The sequence below is a fragment of the Haematobia irritans genome, chromosome 5 (genome assembly GCF_050003625.1).
Source record: "Haematobia irritans isolate KBUSLIRL chromosome 5, ASM5000362v1, whole genome shotgun sequence".
Taxonomy (NCBI): domain Eukaryota; kingdom Metazoa; phylum Arthropoda; class Insecta; order Diptera; family Muscidae; genus Haematobia; species Haematobia irritans.
Window position 1 is genome coordinate 117,781,605 of NC_134401.1, and position 18,717 is coordinate 117,800,321.

At 31.8% G+C, this 18,717-nt stretch overlaps 1 protein-coding gene across 1 annotated transcript; it reads left to right on the plus strand.

Moving 5' to 3' along the window:
• Positions 1-11,053, plus strand: LOC142238957 (juvenile hormone esterase-like). The gene is made up of 6 exons (XM_075310719.1): positions 1-243; positions 3,678-3,821; positions 6,444-7,159; positions 10,063-10,228; positions 10,295-10,587; positions 10,664-11,053. The coding sequence occupies exons 1-6, from the start codon at positions 37-39 to the stop codon at positions 10,830-10,832; spliced, it is 1,695 nt and encodes a 564-aa protein (XP_075166834.1). The 5' UTR covers positions 1-36; the 3' UTR covers positions 10,833-11,053.
• Positions 11,054-18,717: the final 7,664 nt, after the last annotated feature.

Consider the following 18,717-nt stretch of genomic DNA (forward strand, 5'->3'; position numbering starts at 1 on the left):
TTCGTATTATTCGTATTCGAATTTCACTTGGAGAAAATGTTTCTTGGACTTTTACTATTACTCACAGTGCAATTAAATTTTTTGGAAAGTGTCCGTGCCGGAGGTTTGAAATCACCTGTTGTGTGTCCTGAGAATTCGGGCTGCATGAGGGGAACAATTATGCCTGGTTACAAAGGTTCTCCTTTTTATGCATTTCTTGGAGTACCTTATGCCAGGCCTCCAGTCGGACCATTAAGATTTAGTGTGAGTATACATTTTAATACTCTCTGAGAGAACACTGACCCAAAAAAATCGAACCCACCGTGGAAGAAAATGTAGGTTTATTTTAGAAAATTTTAACTAAAATAGTTTTTATAATTACAACACGTTACAAATAAGTTAATACTTTTTGTCAAATTGAAGAAAATTTATTAAAAATAATTAATTTTTTTCTCTTGTTTAAGAAAATTTCATATGTTGAAAGAAAAAATTGGATTTTAATAATTGTTTTAATGTCTTTAGCGCTATACGAAGTTCATGACAGGTAAAATTTTAGTAAAATTTACTCATTTGAGAGACTTATGAACTCAATTTAAGCAAACTTCCGTCATTTTAGGAAAATATGAACTATTTTACTTTTTAGTAAAATTGTGCACCCTATTTGTATACAACTTTTTTCTTATTTTTAGTTCACGTCATTAAAGTTAGCAAAAAATTATTCAAATAAGGAACATTTACTCATATTGTGCAAAATTTAACTGAAATCAACTAATCTTCATGAACTAAAATAAAGTTCAGTTGGCATTAGAGCCCCTTTTTTCTGGGTGCTGAGTATGAACATAAAAGAGATATTAAATTGGAGTTATCTCTTAGTTCAGTCTTATATATTTTCGGCATGTACCTCCAGCCAAATTTTGGTACTCTCTCTAGCCAAAATTACGTTTGCGTGGTAACAATATAGGATTTCAACTATTTCAAAGTTACGTACGCTTTATTGGAAAGAAAGAAAAAATTACCAATGCCAATGACAGAGTTTATCATTTATTTCCTTAAAGCCCGATATGCACTTGTAGCCAATAAAACAGTTTTCCCGAGTTTAACTTATGGGAATATTTAAAAATCGATTGTAGCACTACAACATTTTCGATAGCATAATAACCTATGCATTTCTTACACTCAAAAAAAAAGTTTACTTGGATCCGAAGATTTTTACCTTCCCTTAAGGATGTTGGTATTGATTCCGATGCTAAAACCTCAAAATAAGTCTTAGCCTATATTTGAAGCGTTTTTATCTTAAATGTAAAGAATCAATATTTCAGTTAATTTAAGGGCGATTTTTTTGAATCAAAAATGTGTTTCTTTACTTTAAGGAAAATTTGCCTTAGTTCAAAGACATACTACTTTAACAGGGGTAATGAAATTTTCAAAATTTGTGTCATAAATTTAATAAAAAAATTGTTTTGAAGCGAAGTTATAAACTTTATTTTAATTAAAATTTCATTATATTAAATAAATTTGTCCTTAATATTGTGTAAATGGCGCATCCTGAAATTTACTTTGAGTAATATTTTTTTCAATGTATATTTAACGAAAATTACGCAGGATGTGGATACAGGGCATTGTCTTAATTTCTTGTACAAATTATAGGCTAAAGTTCCGCATTCAACTTAACCCTGGAAAGTCATCCTTATTTTTTTCGTCATTTTGGCTACGGCTTATTTCAAGGCGCTATAATTGGAATTGTGAGCAAAATTGAAAACAAAAATTGAGTTTAGTTTCTTATTCAATTTGTTTTTAATCAGTATAAAACAAAAATTCATAAATAGCTTGAAAAAGTATAGCTGAAATTTATCATTTCCCAATCTAATGATGCAGTTTAGATTAGATCTAAAATGCAGTTTAGATCGAAAATTAAATTACGCGGGTTAATTAAAATTTCTGCTAACCAAAAGAAATCCAGGGCGATGTTATCGATGGTTCAGATTTTCTTTCATACACTAAAAAAATATTGTCGTGAGGTCAAAGGTTTCATGTTTTTAAAATACGAATGCAAATTTTGCTTAGCATAGAAGACGCATTTCTCTAATATAAAGTTATTTTCCTTTTGGGCTAAGGTCAACTTGAAAAATTCTTTAAAATTAATTAAATTTTCTATAAATTTGTTGTCTTTTTGCATCTTGGCTACAAAGCAAAAAGTCGTTCAAATGCAGGACATTGTTCTTCAACACTTTATTTTAAAGACATTTTTTTACTTGAAACATAGCATAATTTCTACTGGAAGTCGAGTCTGAATTTGGAAAATAAAGTTGCCGTTAACTCGTTTTTAAAGGTCTTTGATAGCATATAAAGAAAAAAAGCTGAAAAAACGAGAAATTAAAATTTACTTCCTAGGAGCAAGTACACAAAACCCAAATTTAAAAGAAAATTGTGTCTTTCCTCTTTATACCCTCCACTATAGGGTATATAACGAACCCTATTTAGGTATAGCCGGCCGTATAAATTCTTTTAATAGCTGTCAATAAAACAAAATATCATGTAGATGGATTTTCCAGTTTAGCAGATACTTCTTTTTTACTATGTTTTTAATTCTTATAATTACAGTACAGACATTTTGAGGACCAACAATAATACCCTTAAATGAAAAGAAATTTGAACACAAAGAAATGCAGGAATAAAATTACACGTAGGTTAGGATAGGTTAGGTGGCAGCCCGATGTATCAGGCTCACTTAGACTATTCAGTCAATTGTGATACCACATTGGTGAACTTCTCTTATCACTGAGTGCTGCCCGATTCCATGTTAAGCTCAATGACAAGGGACCTCCTTTTTATAGCCGAGTTCGAACGGCGTTCCACATTGCAGTGAAACCACTTAGAGAAGTTTTGAAACCCTCAGAAATGTCACCAGCATTACCGAGGTGGGATAATCCACCGCTGAAAAACTTTTTGGTGTTCGGTCGAAGCAGGAATCGAACCCACGACCTTGTGTACGCAAGGCGGGCATGCTAACCATTGCACCATGGTGGCTCCCTAAATTACACGTAGAAAAGGAATATTGTAACCCCAACCATGTTTCAAGAGCAAAATGTTTTTTTTTAAGACGAAGAACATGTTTTCTCGCCAAAAATATATGTGGTTGCCGATATTAGATACATAATTTCTGACAAAAAATATGATTGCGACAAACATGTTACATTTTTCTCCGTCAAAAAATAACATTTTGCTATTGAAACATGTTTGTGGTGATCATATTCCTTCTCTGGGTGTAACTATTGTTTGTTAAAAAAAGAAAAAAAAAACGAATAAATAAATTAAAGTAACAATGAATTAATTATTAATAAAAACAAATACATTAATTAAAAATAAATTAAATTTGTAATTTTTCATGTTAGCCTGATACTGAAACAGGCGTTTAACGTTCAAATGCATGATATTTTAATTTACAATTAATTATTATTCGAAATTTAAATTCTTTAATCTACTTTGTCCATAAAGCTCGAATAATAATTAATTGTAAATTAAATTAAATTTGCCAAAATTATTGTACATTTGAATAATAGTCAAGTAAACGTTTTTTAAATCGCATGACGGTTTGAACATAGTAACACTTAGTATCATTTATCCTATATTATTGAGTTTAAATTAGGATGTTTTGATATCATCCAACTAATTATGTATATATTTTTTATATCTTTCAGAATTCTCAACCATACCCAAAATGGAAAGGAATCAAAGATGTAACAGAGCCCAAAGAAGACTGTGTACAACAAAGTCCTCTTTTCGTAGATACACCAATTTTGGGGTCCGAAGATTGTCTTTACCTTAATATCTATACACCAATGGTGAGTATTATAGGAACGTTATTATGACTAACTAGCAAATTATATCAGAGTAATGCGTCTTCTATGCTAAGCAAAAACCACACTCGTATTTCAAAAAATCTTTGGTCATACGATAATATTTTTTTTTTCAGTGTATGTGTTTAAAGTCCGCTATGCACCTCTGGCTAAAAATTTGCAACGAAATTTTTGCATAAGAAATGTATGGCTGTTTTTTCAGAAATGCATCTCTAGATAAATTTAGGCTACAAATAAGAAATAAAAGGTTTTGTTAGCTAAAAAAAAATCTGTCACACCAAAACAGTATTCACACAAAAAAATTTTGTTCTGATTCAAACACGAAATTAATTGATCCAATTAATTTTTTAATTGAAATGTCTTCAATCACAGAAATGATAGTATCAATTAAAAAATTAATTGACAGTCAATTAAAAAATTAATTGATCCAATTAAATATTTAATTGATACTATTAATTTGTGTGATTGATTTTTATTTCAATCAAAAAATTTGTTGAATCAATTAAATTTTTAATTGAATATTTTTTAAGATTTTAATTGGAAAAATTTTCGTGAAATTTTTTTCTGTGTTATTGGCATGTATACGAAACTTTCCGCTGGAGATTCAGCTCTATGGAGAATGTTCCTGCTACATGGTAATAAGGAAGTTTTGCTTCTTATGGGAGTTTAGCTACTTATGGAAGAAAACGGGTTTGTAGCTTGCGGAAATGATCGATAACACCGTTGTCATAAAATTTTTCTTACGAAAATTCCGTGAGGTTTGTTATTGATAGTTTATATTTATTTTGTATATATACCCTGCGCCACACTGTGGAACAGGGTATTATAAGTTAGTGCATATGTTTGCAACACCCAGACGAGATAGACATATGGTGTCTTTGGCAATAATGCTCAGGCCCGGCCCCTGAGTCGATCTAGCCATGCCCTTCTGTCTGTGAACACATTTTTGTAATCAAAGTCTATGTCGCAATTTAAGCCCAATCGACTTCAAATTCGGCACAAGTATGTGTTTTGGGTGAGAATAGAATCCTATTGATTTTGGTAGAAATCGTTTCAGTTTTAGATATAGCTCCCATATAAAGGGTGGTTAACATTTCAAGGGCCGATGTTGATTTTGAATAAAACACAAACTATTTAGGAAATTATTGTAATTTTATTTTATTATGATATATTGGTATTACTCAATTATGTATGGAACAAAATGTCGGCCAAATGGGCGCTGCGACCTCGGTGGCACACCTTCATCCGATGGTCCAAATTTTCGTTCTATGGAGGTTCTATGCCGTTAATGTGCCGAATTACTTCATCCTTTAGCTCTTGAATTGTTGCTGGCTTATCGACGTACACCTTTTCTTTCAAATACCCCAAAGAAAAAAGTCCAACGGTATCAAATCACATGATCTTGGTGGCCAATTGACATCACCATTACGTGAGATAACACGGCCATTGAATTTGTTGCGCAAAAAAGCCATTGTTTCGTTAGCTGTGTGGCAAGTGGTACTGTCCTGCTGAAACCACATATCGTCCACATTCATATCTTCCAATTCGGGCCATAAAAAGTTCGTTATGACCGGCCTCATTTTGGAAAAAATACGGCCCGATGATGCCGCCAGCCCATAAACCGCACCAAACAGTCACTCTTTGTGGGTGCATTGGTTTTTCGACAATCACTCTTGGATTCTCATTCGCCCAAATGCTGTTTATTGACGAATCCACTGAGGTGAAAATGTGCCTCATCACTGAAGATGATTTTTTTCGAAAATTGATCATCTACTGTTGTCATATCTTGGAACCATTTAACACGTTGTTGGATTGTTTATCTCTCCATGGTTCAAATTGAGTATGTCTGAAATAGAGAAATGTCAAATAAAATTCGGAAAAAAACTTGGCGTTTAGGTGTGGTTCACATTCAACATCGGCCCTTACAATTTAACCACCCTTTAGAAGCAAGTACACAAAACCCAAATTTAAAAGAGAATTGTGTCTTAAAAGTATCCTGACTTGTATACTACGCTTCTTTGGCTCGGAATCAATACCAAAATTTTTAAAGTAAAGAAAAAATCTCTGGAACCGGGCATGTTTTTTTTTTTCAGTGTAGGAATTATAATCATAACCAATAAATCGTCTCATAGATTTTTTAAAAGTTTGTAAAAGTCGACTTTTTACGATGTGATGTTAGTATACTCGTATATGCTTTCTAAAAACCTTAAAAATCGATCTATATCGGTACATAGTAATATGTACCACCCCAATAAAAACCAACCCCCAGATTAGCCTTATGGACACAGGCCATACGTGCCAAAAAAATTTATCAAAATTTTAAGAAAGTTTTGCAAAAATCTACCAAATTTTAAAAAATCGTATTTTGAATTTTTTGATCAATTTTTTGTGGTTAGTATAATTTTTTTCGAAAGAAATATTTTATTATTATATTATTTTAGAGGTTTATTTCAGGGTTTGCAATATTATTTATAATGATGAGGGGGTACATAAGATTCGGCTTGACCCAACATTCGGTCGTATATACTTGTTAATGAATACTCCATTTAATATAATGACATTTTATTCTGACATTTTCAAAATTCTCATATTAAATTATATTTACAGGATGTTAAATACACAAAAGCAAAATTACCGGTTATGTTCTACATCTATGGAGGTGGTTACGTAAGCGGTTCAGCTAATCCCAATATTGTGGGTCCTGAATATTTTATGGACACCCAAGAGGTAATTGTTGTAGTCCCAAACTATCGATTGGGAATTTTTGGATTTTTGTCAACAAGTGATTCTGTTGTCCCTGGCAATTTTGGTTTGAAAGATCAAAGAATGGCCATGCGTTGGGTAAAAGACAATATTGCTGAGTTTGGTGGTGATCCAAATCGGGTGACAATATTTGGTCAAAGTGTTGGAGGTATGTCGGCCCACTTACACATGCTGAGTAATCATTCAGAGCGTTATTTTAAAAGAGTTATAGCCATGAGTGGAGTGGCCACGTTACCAGCATTCTTCCAAGAAAATCCCTTAGCTGTGGCCAGGGCTACTGCTAAAAATTTAAATATTACCAATTCACACAATATTACGTCCACCGAATTACTTGAGGCATTCCGTTCCAAGGATATCGAAACAATATTTGCTGCTGTTAATGGTCTTCGACGTTGGGTTAATTATCCCATTACATCCTATTGTGTGGTGGTGGAAAGCCCTGACTCACCCGATCCTTTCTTCACTCAAAAACCTAGTGACATATTAGCGCAGGGTAACTATATACCAGCTCCTTTCATGACGGGCCTAGTACCAGAAGAAGGTGCCCCATATTCTATACCCATCTGGGCAAGGCCGTATTCAGGGGGGGGGATGAGGGGGATCAAACCCCCCCCGAAATGAATGAATATTTTTATATAAATAAATATATATTTTTAGCTGCATAGAAAAATCTTATCGAAGATGTTGAAGAAAAGCTGGAGGTTTTATTTTGAAAAACGCCTACCTATAAAACTTGCACAAATCATAGAATACTAGTTGAAAAGCCCGTCAAACGACGGTCGAAAAAACAAATTGTTTTTGTTCTCGCACCACAAATTTCATTTTTGGAAAATGTCTTTCTGCTTTTTATTTGTGTTTGTTGTTCTTTTTGTGAACATGACTCGCTTTGTTTGGCCATAGCAACAACAACGAAACAGCCAAACACACATGTGTAAATGAAATGGCGCAAAACCTGCGAAAAGAACCTGCCTAATTCAGCGATGGAAGCACTTGGAGAGTGCAATAAAGATATATTTCCAAACGTGCATATTCTTTTAAAAATTTTGGTCACTTTGCCAGTTACTCAGGGATGGAAAATGCAATTTTTAAGAAAGTACAAAAAAGGTATTTTTTGAGCGGAAAGGTACTTTTTACTAAATTTCAACAAAAATTTCACTGGAAAATTATTGTCAAGAGACTAAATTTTAAAGAAAATAAAATTTTGACAAAATTTTCTATATAAATAAAATTTTGCAAAAATTTTCTATAGAAATAAAATTTTGCAAAAAAAATCTGTAGAAAAAAAATGTTGCAAAATTTTTTCTATAGAAATAAAATTTTGCAAAAATTTCCTATAGAAATAAAATTTGTACAAAATTTTCAATTGAAATAAATTTTTGACAAAATTTTCTATAAAAATAAAATTTTGCAAAAATTCTATATAGAAATAAAATTTTGACAACATTTTCTACCGAAATAAAAAATCGATAATATAGAATCACATTCTTTTTTCGACTAAAACATTCTTGAAGTTCAATAAAATCCGGTTTTTGACTATGTCTTTTACAAAATCGAGATTTTCTTCCCACATGAACATGTTTGTTTTGCCATATTTTAAAAGACTATTATCAAATAAGGTTGATAAAGACTTTCTCAAAATATTAAAATATTTTGTCAAAGCTATTGTACCATAAATCTGATATCGACTCAAAAATGTCTATACAAAAGGTACTAAATCATTCGCGGGGGTACTACGGTACTGACCGGGGTGAAAAAGTATTGAAAAAAGTACTATAGTACTGCATTTTCCATCCCTGCAGTTACTACGTACTCATCCGAACTTTCATTTTCAACAATGAAGAGATTAAAGACGTATCTTAGAAATTCGACTAGCGAGAGTAGACTCAATGGATTGCCATTAATGTCGGTTCATCGCCGAATAAATGTGCCGACTGAAGAAGTAATTGATTTATTTGCTGCCCAAAAAGCCCATCGGCTCAATTTAATATTATAAAACAAGTAAGGAAAGTCTAAAGTCGGGCGGGGCCGACTATATTATACCCTGCACCACTTTGTAGATCTAAATTTTCGATACCATATCACATCCGTCAAATATGTTGGGGGCTATATATAAAGGTTTGTCCCAAATACATACATTTAAATATCACTCGATCTGGACAGAATTTGATAGACTTCTACAAAATCTATAGACTCAAAATTTAAGTCGGCTAATGCACTAGGGTGGAACACAATTTTAGTAAAAAAAATGGGAAACGTTTAAATCTGAAGCAATTTTAAGGAAACTTTGAAAAAGTTTATTTATGATTTATCGCTCGATATACATGTATTAGCAGTTTAGGAAAATTAGAGTAATTTTTACAATTTTTTGACTAAGCAGTGGGGATTTTACAAGGAAAATGTTGGTATTTTGACCATTTTTGTCGAAATCAGAAAAACATATATATGGGAGCTATATCTAAATCTGAACCGACTTCAACCAAATTTGGCACGCATAGCAACAATGCTTATTCTACTCCCTGTACAAAATTTCAACTAAATCGGAGTTAAAAATTGGCCTCTGTGGTCATATGAATGTAAATCGGGCGAAATCTATATATGGGAGATATATCTAAATCTGAACCGATTTCAACCAAATTTGGCACGCATAGCTACAATGCTAATTCTACTCCCTGTGCAAAATTTCAACTAAATCGGAGCAAAAAATTGGCCTCTATGGTCAAATGAGTGTAAATCGGCCGAAAGCTATATATGGGAGCTATATCTAAATCTGAAGCGATTTCAACCAAATTTGGCACGCATAGCTACAATGCTAATTCTACTCCCTGTGCAAAATTTCAACCAAATTGGGGTAAAGCTCTGGCTTCTGGGACCGTATTAGTCCATATCGGGCGAAAGATATATGTGGGAGCTATATCTAAATCTGAACCGATTTCAATAAAATTTGGTACACTTGACTACAGTATTAATTGTTCTTCTTGTGCAAAATTTTAAGCAAATTAGGTTAAAACTCTGGCTTCTGGGGCCATATAAGTCCATATCGGGCGAAATATATATATATGGGAGCTATATCTAAATCTGAGCCGATTTCTTTAAAAATCAATAGGGATCTATTCTGAGTCAAAACACATACTTGTGCCAAATTTGAAGTCGATTGGACTAAAACTGCGACCTAGACTTTGATTACAAAAATGTGTTCACGGACAGACGGACAGACGGACATCGCTATATCGACTCAAGAGCCCACCCTGAGCATTTTTGCCAAAGACACCATGTGTCTATCTCGTCTCCTTCTGGGTGTTGCAAACATATGCACTAACTTATAATACCCTGTTCCACAGTGTGGAGCAGGGTATAAATATTGTATACATACCTATGCATAAATAAAATTTTCTACACATGAGATTATATGAATATTTTTTTTAAGTTGAACCCCCCCCGAATTAAAATCCTGGCTACGGCCTTGCATCTGGGAATTCCCGCATATACGTGATTCATTTAACAATAATTTCAACGAGACAGTGAAGTTGACTTTGTTACTTCCAGAGAATGTTACTTCTGCACAATTATCAAAGATTATTAATGAATATTACGAAGGCAAAGAGATGTTGACCAAACAGGGTAGTCTGGATGTACGTAAATCAAATCATCCCGTTGGAATTTATTACTGGACTTTATTAATTTACTTTTTTCCACAGATGTATACGGATGCTTTATTCGCCCATCCGTTTTATCAGAATACCAAGATATTCGCTCACACTGTTGATAACAATGAATTTCCTTTGTATCTGTACCGTTACAATTTTAAAGGACGATATTCCTATGCTTCTGTCTTTGGTGCATCAAATGATGACTACGGTGTTGTTCATTGTGACGAATTGTTTTCCACATGGAGACAACCTGCTTTGGTTCCAGATTTTCCCAAAAATTCTACCGAAGCAAAGGCTGCGGAGAAATTGACTAAGATTTTCGTGAGCTTCGCCTACGGCAAGTAAGTAAAGAAGTTTTATTTTTGGAAAATGTCGTTATCATGATGTCAAATATTTTTCGATCGAATTCGTTTTTAGACTTTCAAAATCCATTCCTCAATGTACCAAGGAAAATTATCCTAGAGAATCTTTGAGTTCAATATGTGATTATATATCATTCCAAAATGGTCCGGGCAATTCGATTCGTGTGACAACGGATAATACGTTTGATGTGCAACGCATGCGTATTTGGGAGCCTATTTATTAAAACAGAAAAAAGTTAACCAAATATTTTATGGACGAAAATTCAAAGACAAACAACTAAATACGGCCGTAAGATCCAGGCCAGGCCGAATCTAATGTATCCTCTATCATGGATTGCGCCCAAAGTTTAACTAAGCCTTCTTAAAATTATCTACTATATTGTAACTTTGTCCATATGAAGACTTTTTTTAAATAAAAAAGGAAGACTAAATACCGTTAGAAAAATATGGTTTTGATATGTTCCGATATAAACAAAATGTGTTTCGGGCAGAATTTTGTAAACACAATATATTTAAGTGCAAAAATGTTATGTTCCTAAACTAGCATTAAATGTTTGGGACACATATGTTAATATGTTTGGGACATAAATGTTTCATAAAAATAATATGTGTGAATGTAAACATATATAAATGTACAAATTTCGAGTAAACATGTATATGTCGTGATCAGCGGTGCCAACTCTGACGATTTTTCGTCATTTTGACGATTTTTGATGGTAAAGTTTGCCTTTGACGATTTGACGACGATTTTAAACAACGTAGTTATGAGTTGACGATTTTTTAAAATGCTCGACACAAATGTTTCTTTTTAACGTTTTTTATGACGATTTGACGATTTTTCAAAGTGATGTAGTTATAAGTTGACAAATTTCATAAGGTGTAATGTAAACAAGCTTTTTTAATTTCAAAATATGACAATTTATATGTAGCGTACTCCCAACCGTCTCCAATGTAGAAAGAAGTTTCAAAGCAATCAATATAAATAAACTTAAAATGCGGAATTCCTTTGAAACTTAAACATTGCAAGGTATTCTTTTGTCTTGGTTTAGTTAAATTCACTTTATTCATTACCGATAATAGAAATAAAAATTATATTCGAGCCAGTAATAAGGATTTAAATTCGCTTGGAGAATAGGACATTTTTCTGTCAAGAAAATTTTGTTAAACAATGTAGTACATGTAGTCACAAGCAGAAATATTACTTTTAATTAATTAAAATTTTAATTTAATTAATCTTCGTTTAAAAAACTGGAAACTAAATGACTTAATTAGAGGGTTAAACGGAATTATTAATGTTTTTTAATAAAACTTTTAATTTGTTCCTTTTTCAGCTATTTTATGGTTGACGATTTTTTGACGATTTTTTTGGGACAAATTGACGATTTTGACGAAAAATATTTAAAAAATTGACGATTTTCAGCCCAAAACAGTTGGCACCACTGATTGTGATATTTTATTCAGAGAGCTACAGAGAGAGAGAGAGAGAGAGAGAGAGAGAGAGAGAAGAGTATAGAGAAAGAAATAGAGATTGAAACTGCGAGAGTTAACGAAAAATATCAACATAACACAACGAGAGAATCAAAAGAGAGCAATTTGTGTGAAACTGCTTGTATGTTGTTTCGTAAATCTGTTTTATGAGTTAATTTGTTTTGGCTATGCGCTTGGCATGTTAATAAGGCTTCACCAGATATTTGAAATGGGAAAGGGGGAGGTCCCCCTTCCCATCCAAATATTAAAAAATTAGGTACCCCATAATAAATTCATAGTCTGACGGCGTGTTCTCTGTAAATCTCAAGTAAATCATTAAACAAAAATCGTATAAAGGGGTGGTACACCTCTTTGACCAAATATCGAAAAATAAAGTAGCGGGTCTTTGTCTAGATCATCCCTAACCTCTAACCTTCTTTGGTAATTTCACTTTGGCGCAATTTTGAAAAAGTCGAGCAAGGGGATGTCCCCCTCCTCCACCAGATATCAAACCCTATTTCTACCATATGATTACCTTCTACGTTCTCCGAACATTTTTCATGTGAAAAAATAAAATTATTTTATAACAAAAGCAACTGCAATGAATTCAAATTATAAATTTTTGTAATGTGCGCGGTATGTACAAAAATATTTTCTCCCTTTCCGCACGGATGAAAAAGACTGTTTTTCATATGTTTGGCTATAAACATTATATGTTTGGAACACAAATTTTTAAACACGATATTTTTGAGTGCAAGCATATAATTTTCATAAACTAGCATAACATGTTTGGGACATATATGTTAATATGTTAGAACATATTTTGTTTGGGACATAAAATGTTTGTAAATATAATATGCTTGGATGCAAACATATATTAATTTAGAAATAGCCTATAAACATATATGTGTTTAGTAGCTTGGAGCGCTATTTAACAGGGAGCGATATTGAATTAAGTTGGTGGTTGTTGCTTGTTATTACAAAATTAACATTTTATTTTTCCTTGGGCAATTGATCAGCTACTTCTTTGATCCTTACAAACTGTGTGGTCCGCTGTTCGAATCCCCGTCCGGCAAAAGGTAAAATTAAAATAAAAAAAATTGAATAATTTCTTCTACAATGTTAGTATTACAGAAAAAGGTGCTAAGAACTAAAAAATGTCTTGGAAGTGAGAAAGATGTGGGGGAATATACAATTAGGCAGAAACAAAATTTTGAGCATTCAGGTCGAAAACCTATGTTGTTAGCACCTATATTACCTGTTTATTTTCATAATTCACTATGATTGTAAATATATAAATAAATAAATAAAATTTTGAGCACAATATTGTTTGGGAGAATTTTTTTAAGCATATAATATTTTTGGGTGCAAAATGCTTCCAAACATATTATATGTTCACAAAATAACATATTGTTTTTTGGAAGACAACATTATTGAATTTGGATGCAAAAATACAAAATGTTTGGAACTTAGACTACCCAAACATAAATTGTTTAGACAAATATGCTTTCAAACATATTATATATTGGTAGAGATCAAACATATAAATGTTTGGGCAATACCCAAGAATGTATATGCTTGAAGCAAAATATGTTTGGGAGTATATGTTACAGAAGCGTTTTTTTGTGAGCGTGCGTTGAAACTTTTCTTGAATTCTCTATAAAGCTCACAGAGCCCGAGACCTTTACAACGAATGCAAACCTGTGGAAATCGGTTCGTGCATTCTGGAGTTGCATCGGAGATGGCGCTGTATATAAAAAAAGATTTTCCCGCTTTTCCGTTGAAAATTTTCTTAAATTTTCCTTGCTATACACCTTACGGAGTCCGAGACCTTTCCATCGAAATGGAAATCGGTTCGTGCGTTCTGGAGTTAAAGCATCATGAAGGAAAACCCAACCTATTTTTATATATTAGAAGATTTTGTCAAAATTTTATTTCTATAGAAAATTTTGTGCATATTTTATTTATATAGAATATTTGTCAAAATTTTGTTTCTATAGAAAATTTTGTCAAAATTTTATTTCTTAGAAAAATTTTATTGTTATTTTTGAAGTTTGCCAACATTTTATTTTGTCAATATTTTATTCCTATAGAAAAAATTTTGCCAAAATTTTATTTCTATAGAAAAAATTTTGTCAAAATTTTATTTCTATAGAAAATTTTGTCAAAATTTTATTTCTAAAATAATTTTTGTCAACATTTTATTTTTATAGAAAATTTTGTCAAAATTTTATTTTTATAGAAAATTTCGTTAAAATTTTATTTTTATAGAAAATTTTGTCAAAATTTTATTTCTATAGAAAATTTCGTCAAAATTTTATTTCTATAGAAAATTTTGTCAAAATTTTATTTCTTTAAAAAATGTCAAAATTTTATTTCTATCGAAAATGTTGTCAAAATTTTATTTCTATAGAAAATTTTGTCAAAGTTGTACTTATATAGAAAATGTTGTCAACATTTTATTTCTATAGAAAATTTTGCCCAAATTTTATTTCTTAGAAAATTTTTATTGTTGTTTTTGATTTCAGCTTAAAACCATGCATTGACTAAACTACAAGTGTAGCTTAAATAACAGAGGAAAAGAATGTTTGTCAAATTTATTGGGGCAAAGCCCTATAGACTGCAAGATTGTTGGATGAACTCACGTTTCGGAATTACCACATTCCTCATCAGCATCATCTACTTGCAAAACTATCAACCAATTATCATAATAAATTCTGGTAGTTCACTAAACCCAAAGTGAACCACTTGAACCTTCCGAAAAAAGGTTTTTGATACACGCACAGAAAAACCATGTTTGGACATGGTTGCCGCATCCATTTAATGCTTATCTAGAGCATGTAATTTCGCGAAAACCATGTATTTTGTCTTTGTAAAAATAGTTTTCGAGCGGAGAAAAATGTATGGTGGCAATAAGCATTTGAATGGTTCTCAAATACCGCAAACATGTTCTATCATTTAAATGATAGAAATTGAGACCATTAAATGGTCGGGAAAATCATGTACCTGACCATTCAATTTTTTTACTTTTTTACAGGGAAAAAAAGTATTTTTATAGGTTAAGTATAGATATGTCTAGAACCATTACATGGCCATAAAGACCATTAACATTTTTTCGTGAACATTTAATTTTTTAACTTTTTTGCAGCGAATAGAATTTTATAAAAATATTGAGCAGGTACACACGATTTTCATTTTGCGCGTCAGTCGTGTGTTGATTGTTTCTTAGAATGGATGTAGAATACGGATTTACTGTGTTTTGTGTTAATTTATTTATTCAGAAGTGGCACGTGGTTTTATGTGAAGACAAAAAAAAGGAAAGAATCTACCGGTTTTTTGTTCTGCATTTTGCTATATGGTATCATTTATTTTTATTTGCAGTTACAGGATGTCTGCGTTTGTACATTTGATGGGCACGATGTAAATATGGAATAATTACTGATTGTTGAAATTGAAATAAAGAAGAGTGTGTAAAAATATATGATGTTTGCTTGAACGGCATTATAAATACAAATAAACAATGAATTAGTTTAAAAATAAATAAATAAAATCAAACAAATAAATTTAACTTTGTGTTTTCTTTTCTCAAGTGGCGTCCTTTTTTCGACGATGAAAAAAGTTTTTTCATAAAGATCCAAACATTTTAGGTTGTGACCATGTTCTTTTAACTAGGAGAAAAACATTTTTAATGAATACCATAACATTTTAAATCGTGACCATTGTCTTTTCATTCAAACAAAATTCTTTTTATCAATATAATAACATTTTAGATGAGGACAATTATATTTTTCTTAGAACCATGTTCACTGAACCAACATGGTTGCAGGTTAAAATGTTACATGGTCGCCGCAAAAATATCTCCTATCATATTATATTGCTCTTCGAATATGATTGTGACAATCATGTTTCTTCTCTGAATGAATATCAAGTAAAAGTTTTCTTATTTTAAGCCAAAGTCGGCAAATCAAATGCAAGCCAAACAGTAAGCACAAACTAGAGGTGTGCGCGTGACACGATAATTATCGTGACACGCGTGAATCACGTGAGTCGTGAATAAAATCTGAAGCAACTCTCGTGAATGTGCGTGAATGGGACTAAAACAAATATATCGTGCGTGAGCGTGCGTGAGTAATAAAATCGGTTCGTGAATGTGCGTGAATAAAATTTTTGCAAAATCACGCTCACAAAAACAAATCAAGATTTAATTCTTACTCGTATGTTAACTGAAATTGATTTATATTTTATTTATGAATTTTGTTACTATATTTTATTTATGAATTTTGTTACCTTTGCTCATTCCCGATGGGAAAATGTCGTGAGTCTCGCGAATTTGTCGTGAGTCACGTGAATTGTCGTGAATTGTGCGTGAGCGTGAGTATAACTTAGTATTTGCGTACTTAAAATTTTAAGTACGAATTCAGGCTAAAAATAAGAATTTGAAACTTGATTTTAGAAATCTACTTTTCTTTGGGTGTTCTTGTAGGAAATTTTGTCAAAATTTTATTTCTATAGAAAAAAAATTTCAAAATTTTAGGTTAGGTGGCAGCCCCATGTATCAGGCTCACTTAGACTATTCAGTCCATTGTGATACCACATTGGTGAACTTCTCTCTTATCACTGAGTGCTGCCCGATTCCATGTTAAGCTCAATGACAAGGGACCTCCTTTTTATAGCCGAGTCCGAACGGCGTTCCACATTGCAGTGAAACCACTTAGAGAAGTTTTGAAACCCTCAGAAATGTCACCAGCATTACTGAGGTGGGATAATCCACCGCTGAAAAACTTTTTGGTGTTCGGTCGAAGCAGGAATCGAACCCACGACCTTGTGTATGCAAGGCGGGCTTCTAACCATTGCACCGCGGTGGCTCCCTATTTCTATAGAAAATTTTGTCAAAATTTTATTTCTATAGAAAATTTCGTCAAAATTTTATTTCTATAGAAAATTTCGTCAAAGTTTTATTTCTATGGAAAATTTTATCAAAATTTTATTTCTATAGAAAATTTTAAAAATCTATCAATCCACCATACAGTAAAAAATCTACCATTTTTGGTAGAATTCTTCCATCTGTGGCAAACGTGGATGTGATACTATATCATGATATGGTTCCACATACACCCTCATAAAAAATCGCTTCTTTAACATATGTTCCAAACATATTTTGCAGGAAGCACATATATTTATTTATTTATTTATTTATTACATATTTATACTTATAAGTAAATTACAAGCATAAAGGATAAAGCTATGACAACGGAGGTCTTAAGCTTTAGCGACTGCGTATATAAGTTTATTATAGTATTTAATACAAGTTTGTGGTTCTACACACAAACATTTTTTTTCTGATTCAATCACGAAATTAATTGATCCAATTAATTTTTAATTGAAATGTCTTCAATCACAGAAATGATAGTATCAATTAAAAAAATAATTGAAGGTCAATTAAAAAGTTAATTGATCCAATTAAAAAATTAATTGATACTATTATTTTTGTGATTGATTTTTGTTTTAATTAAAAAATTTGTTGAATCAATTAAATTTTTAATTGAATATTTTTTAAAACTCAATTAAAATTTTAATTGGAAAAATTTTCGTGAAATTTTTTTGTGTGTAGACATCTATTAACGAAAATTCATTCAAAAAATACAGGTGTGAACTATAATATATTATTATAAAAATTACCAAAAATTAAAAGAGAAAAAAATATGTAATTGTTATATATATTATAGGTTATAGAATACGAATTGTTGACATTGTTTAATAAATGCAATTCTAAATGGAGTGGTAAAGATTACTATCTTTCAGGAATTTGATTAAGTCAGTTTTTATATCTGAGCTATCGAGATCTTTTAAAAGTTCCAATAGACTATTTCCTTGCAAGAATTTTTTTTCGAGCTCTTTCATTTTGGGGCAATGTAATGCCAAATGAGTCATATCTGTAGACGGATTCTTGCACAATTCACAAGAATTTCTCTTACTTTTGTCCAAGACATTGTCATGCCTGAGTTTACAATGTCCGAGCTTTTCTAACATATGTTCCAAACATATTTTGCAGGAAGCATATATATTATTGGATACTGCCAAAACATTAATATGTTTGTTTTATGTGAACATATTATATGTTTGGAAGCATTTTGAACCCAAAAATATTATATGCTTGGAAGAGTTTTCCCCAAAGAAGATTGTGCTCATTCCCTCACATATGTTAATTTTCACTTCCACGAAATTTTTTAGTTCTTGGTACACTTTTCTGTAATACAAATAATGTTGAAGAAATTATTCAATTTAAATTTTTTTTTTAAATTTTACCTTTCGCCTGGACGGAGAATCGAACCGAGGACCATACAGTTTGTAAGCCAACACACTATCCACTGGGCTACGTAGCTGTTATAGTCACCAGTGGACAATTATAGTTATAAGTTACATTTATATAGCATAGTTTGCAGCGCCCACGAGCCCATGCAAACATAACATTATTTAACATATATTTGTTGGCCACGTGGAGCAGTGGTTAGCATGTCTGCCTTGCATGCAAAGGGTCTTGGGTTCAATCCCTGCTCCGACCGAACACCATTTTTTTTTTTAATTTGCACATTTATATTTATACTATATTAAATTTTTATAATGAAACTTCGAAATGTGGGT

Excerpts from the sequence above, each read along its gene's own strand:
- LOC142238957 (XM_075310719.1), top strand. The coding sequence starts at position 37 with ATGTTTCTTGGACTTTTACTATTACTCACAGTGCAATTAAATTTTTTG. Across the intron at positions 7,160-10,062 it reads GGTGCCCCATATTCTATACC|CATCTGGGAATTCCCGCATA; the intron begins CATCTGGGCAAG and ends GCTACGGCCTTG. Across the intron at positions 10,588-10,663 it reads GTGAGCTTCGCCTACGGCAA|ACTTTCAAAATCCATTCCTC; the intron begins GTAAGTAAAGAA and ends ATTCGTTTTTAG.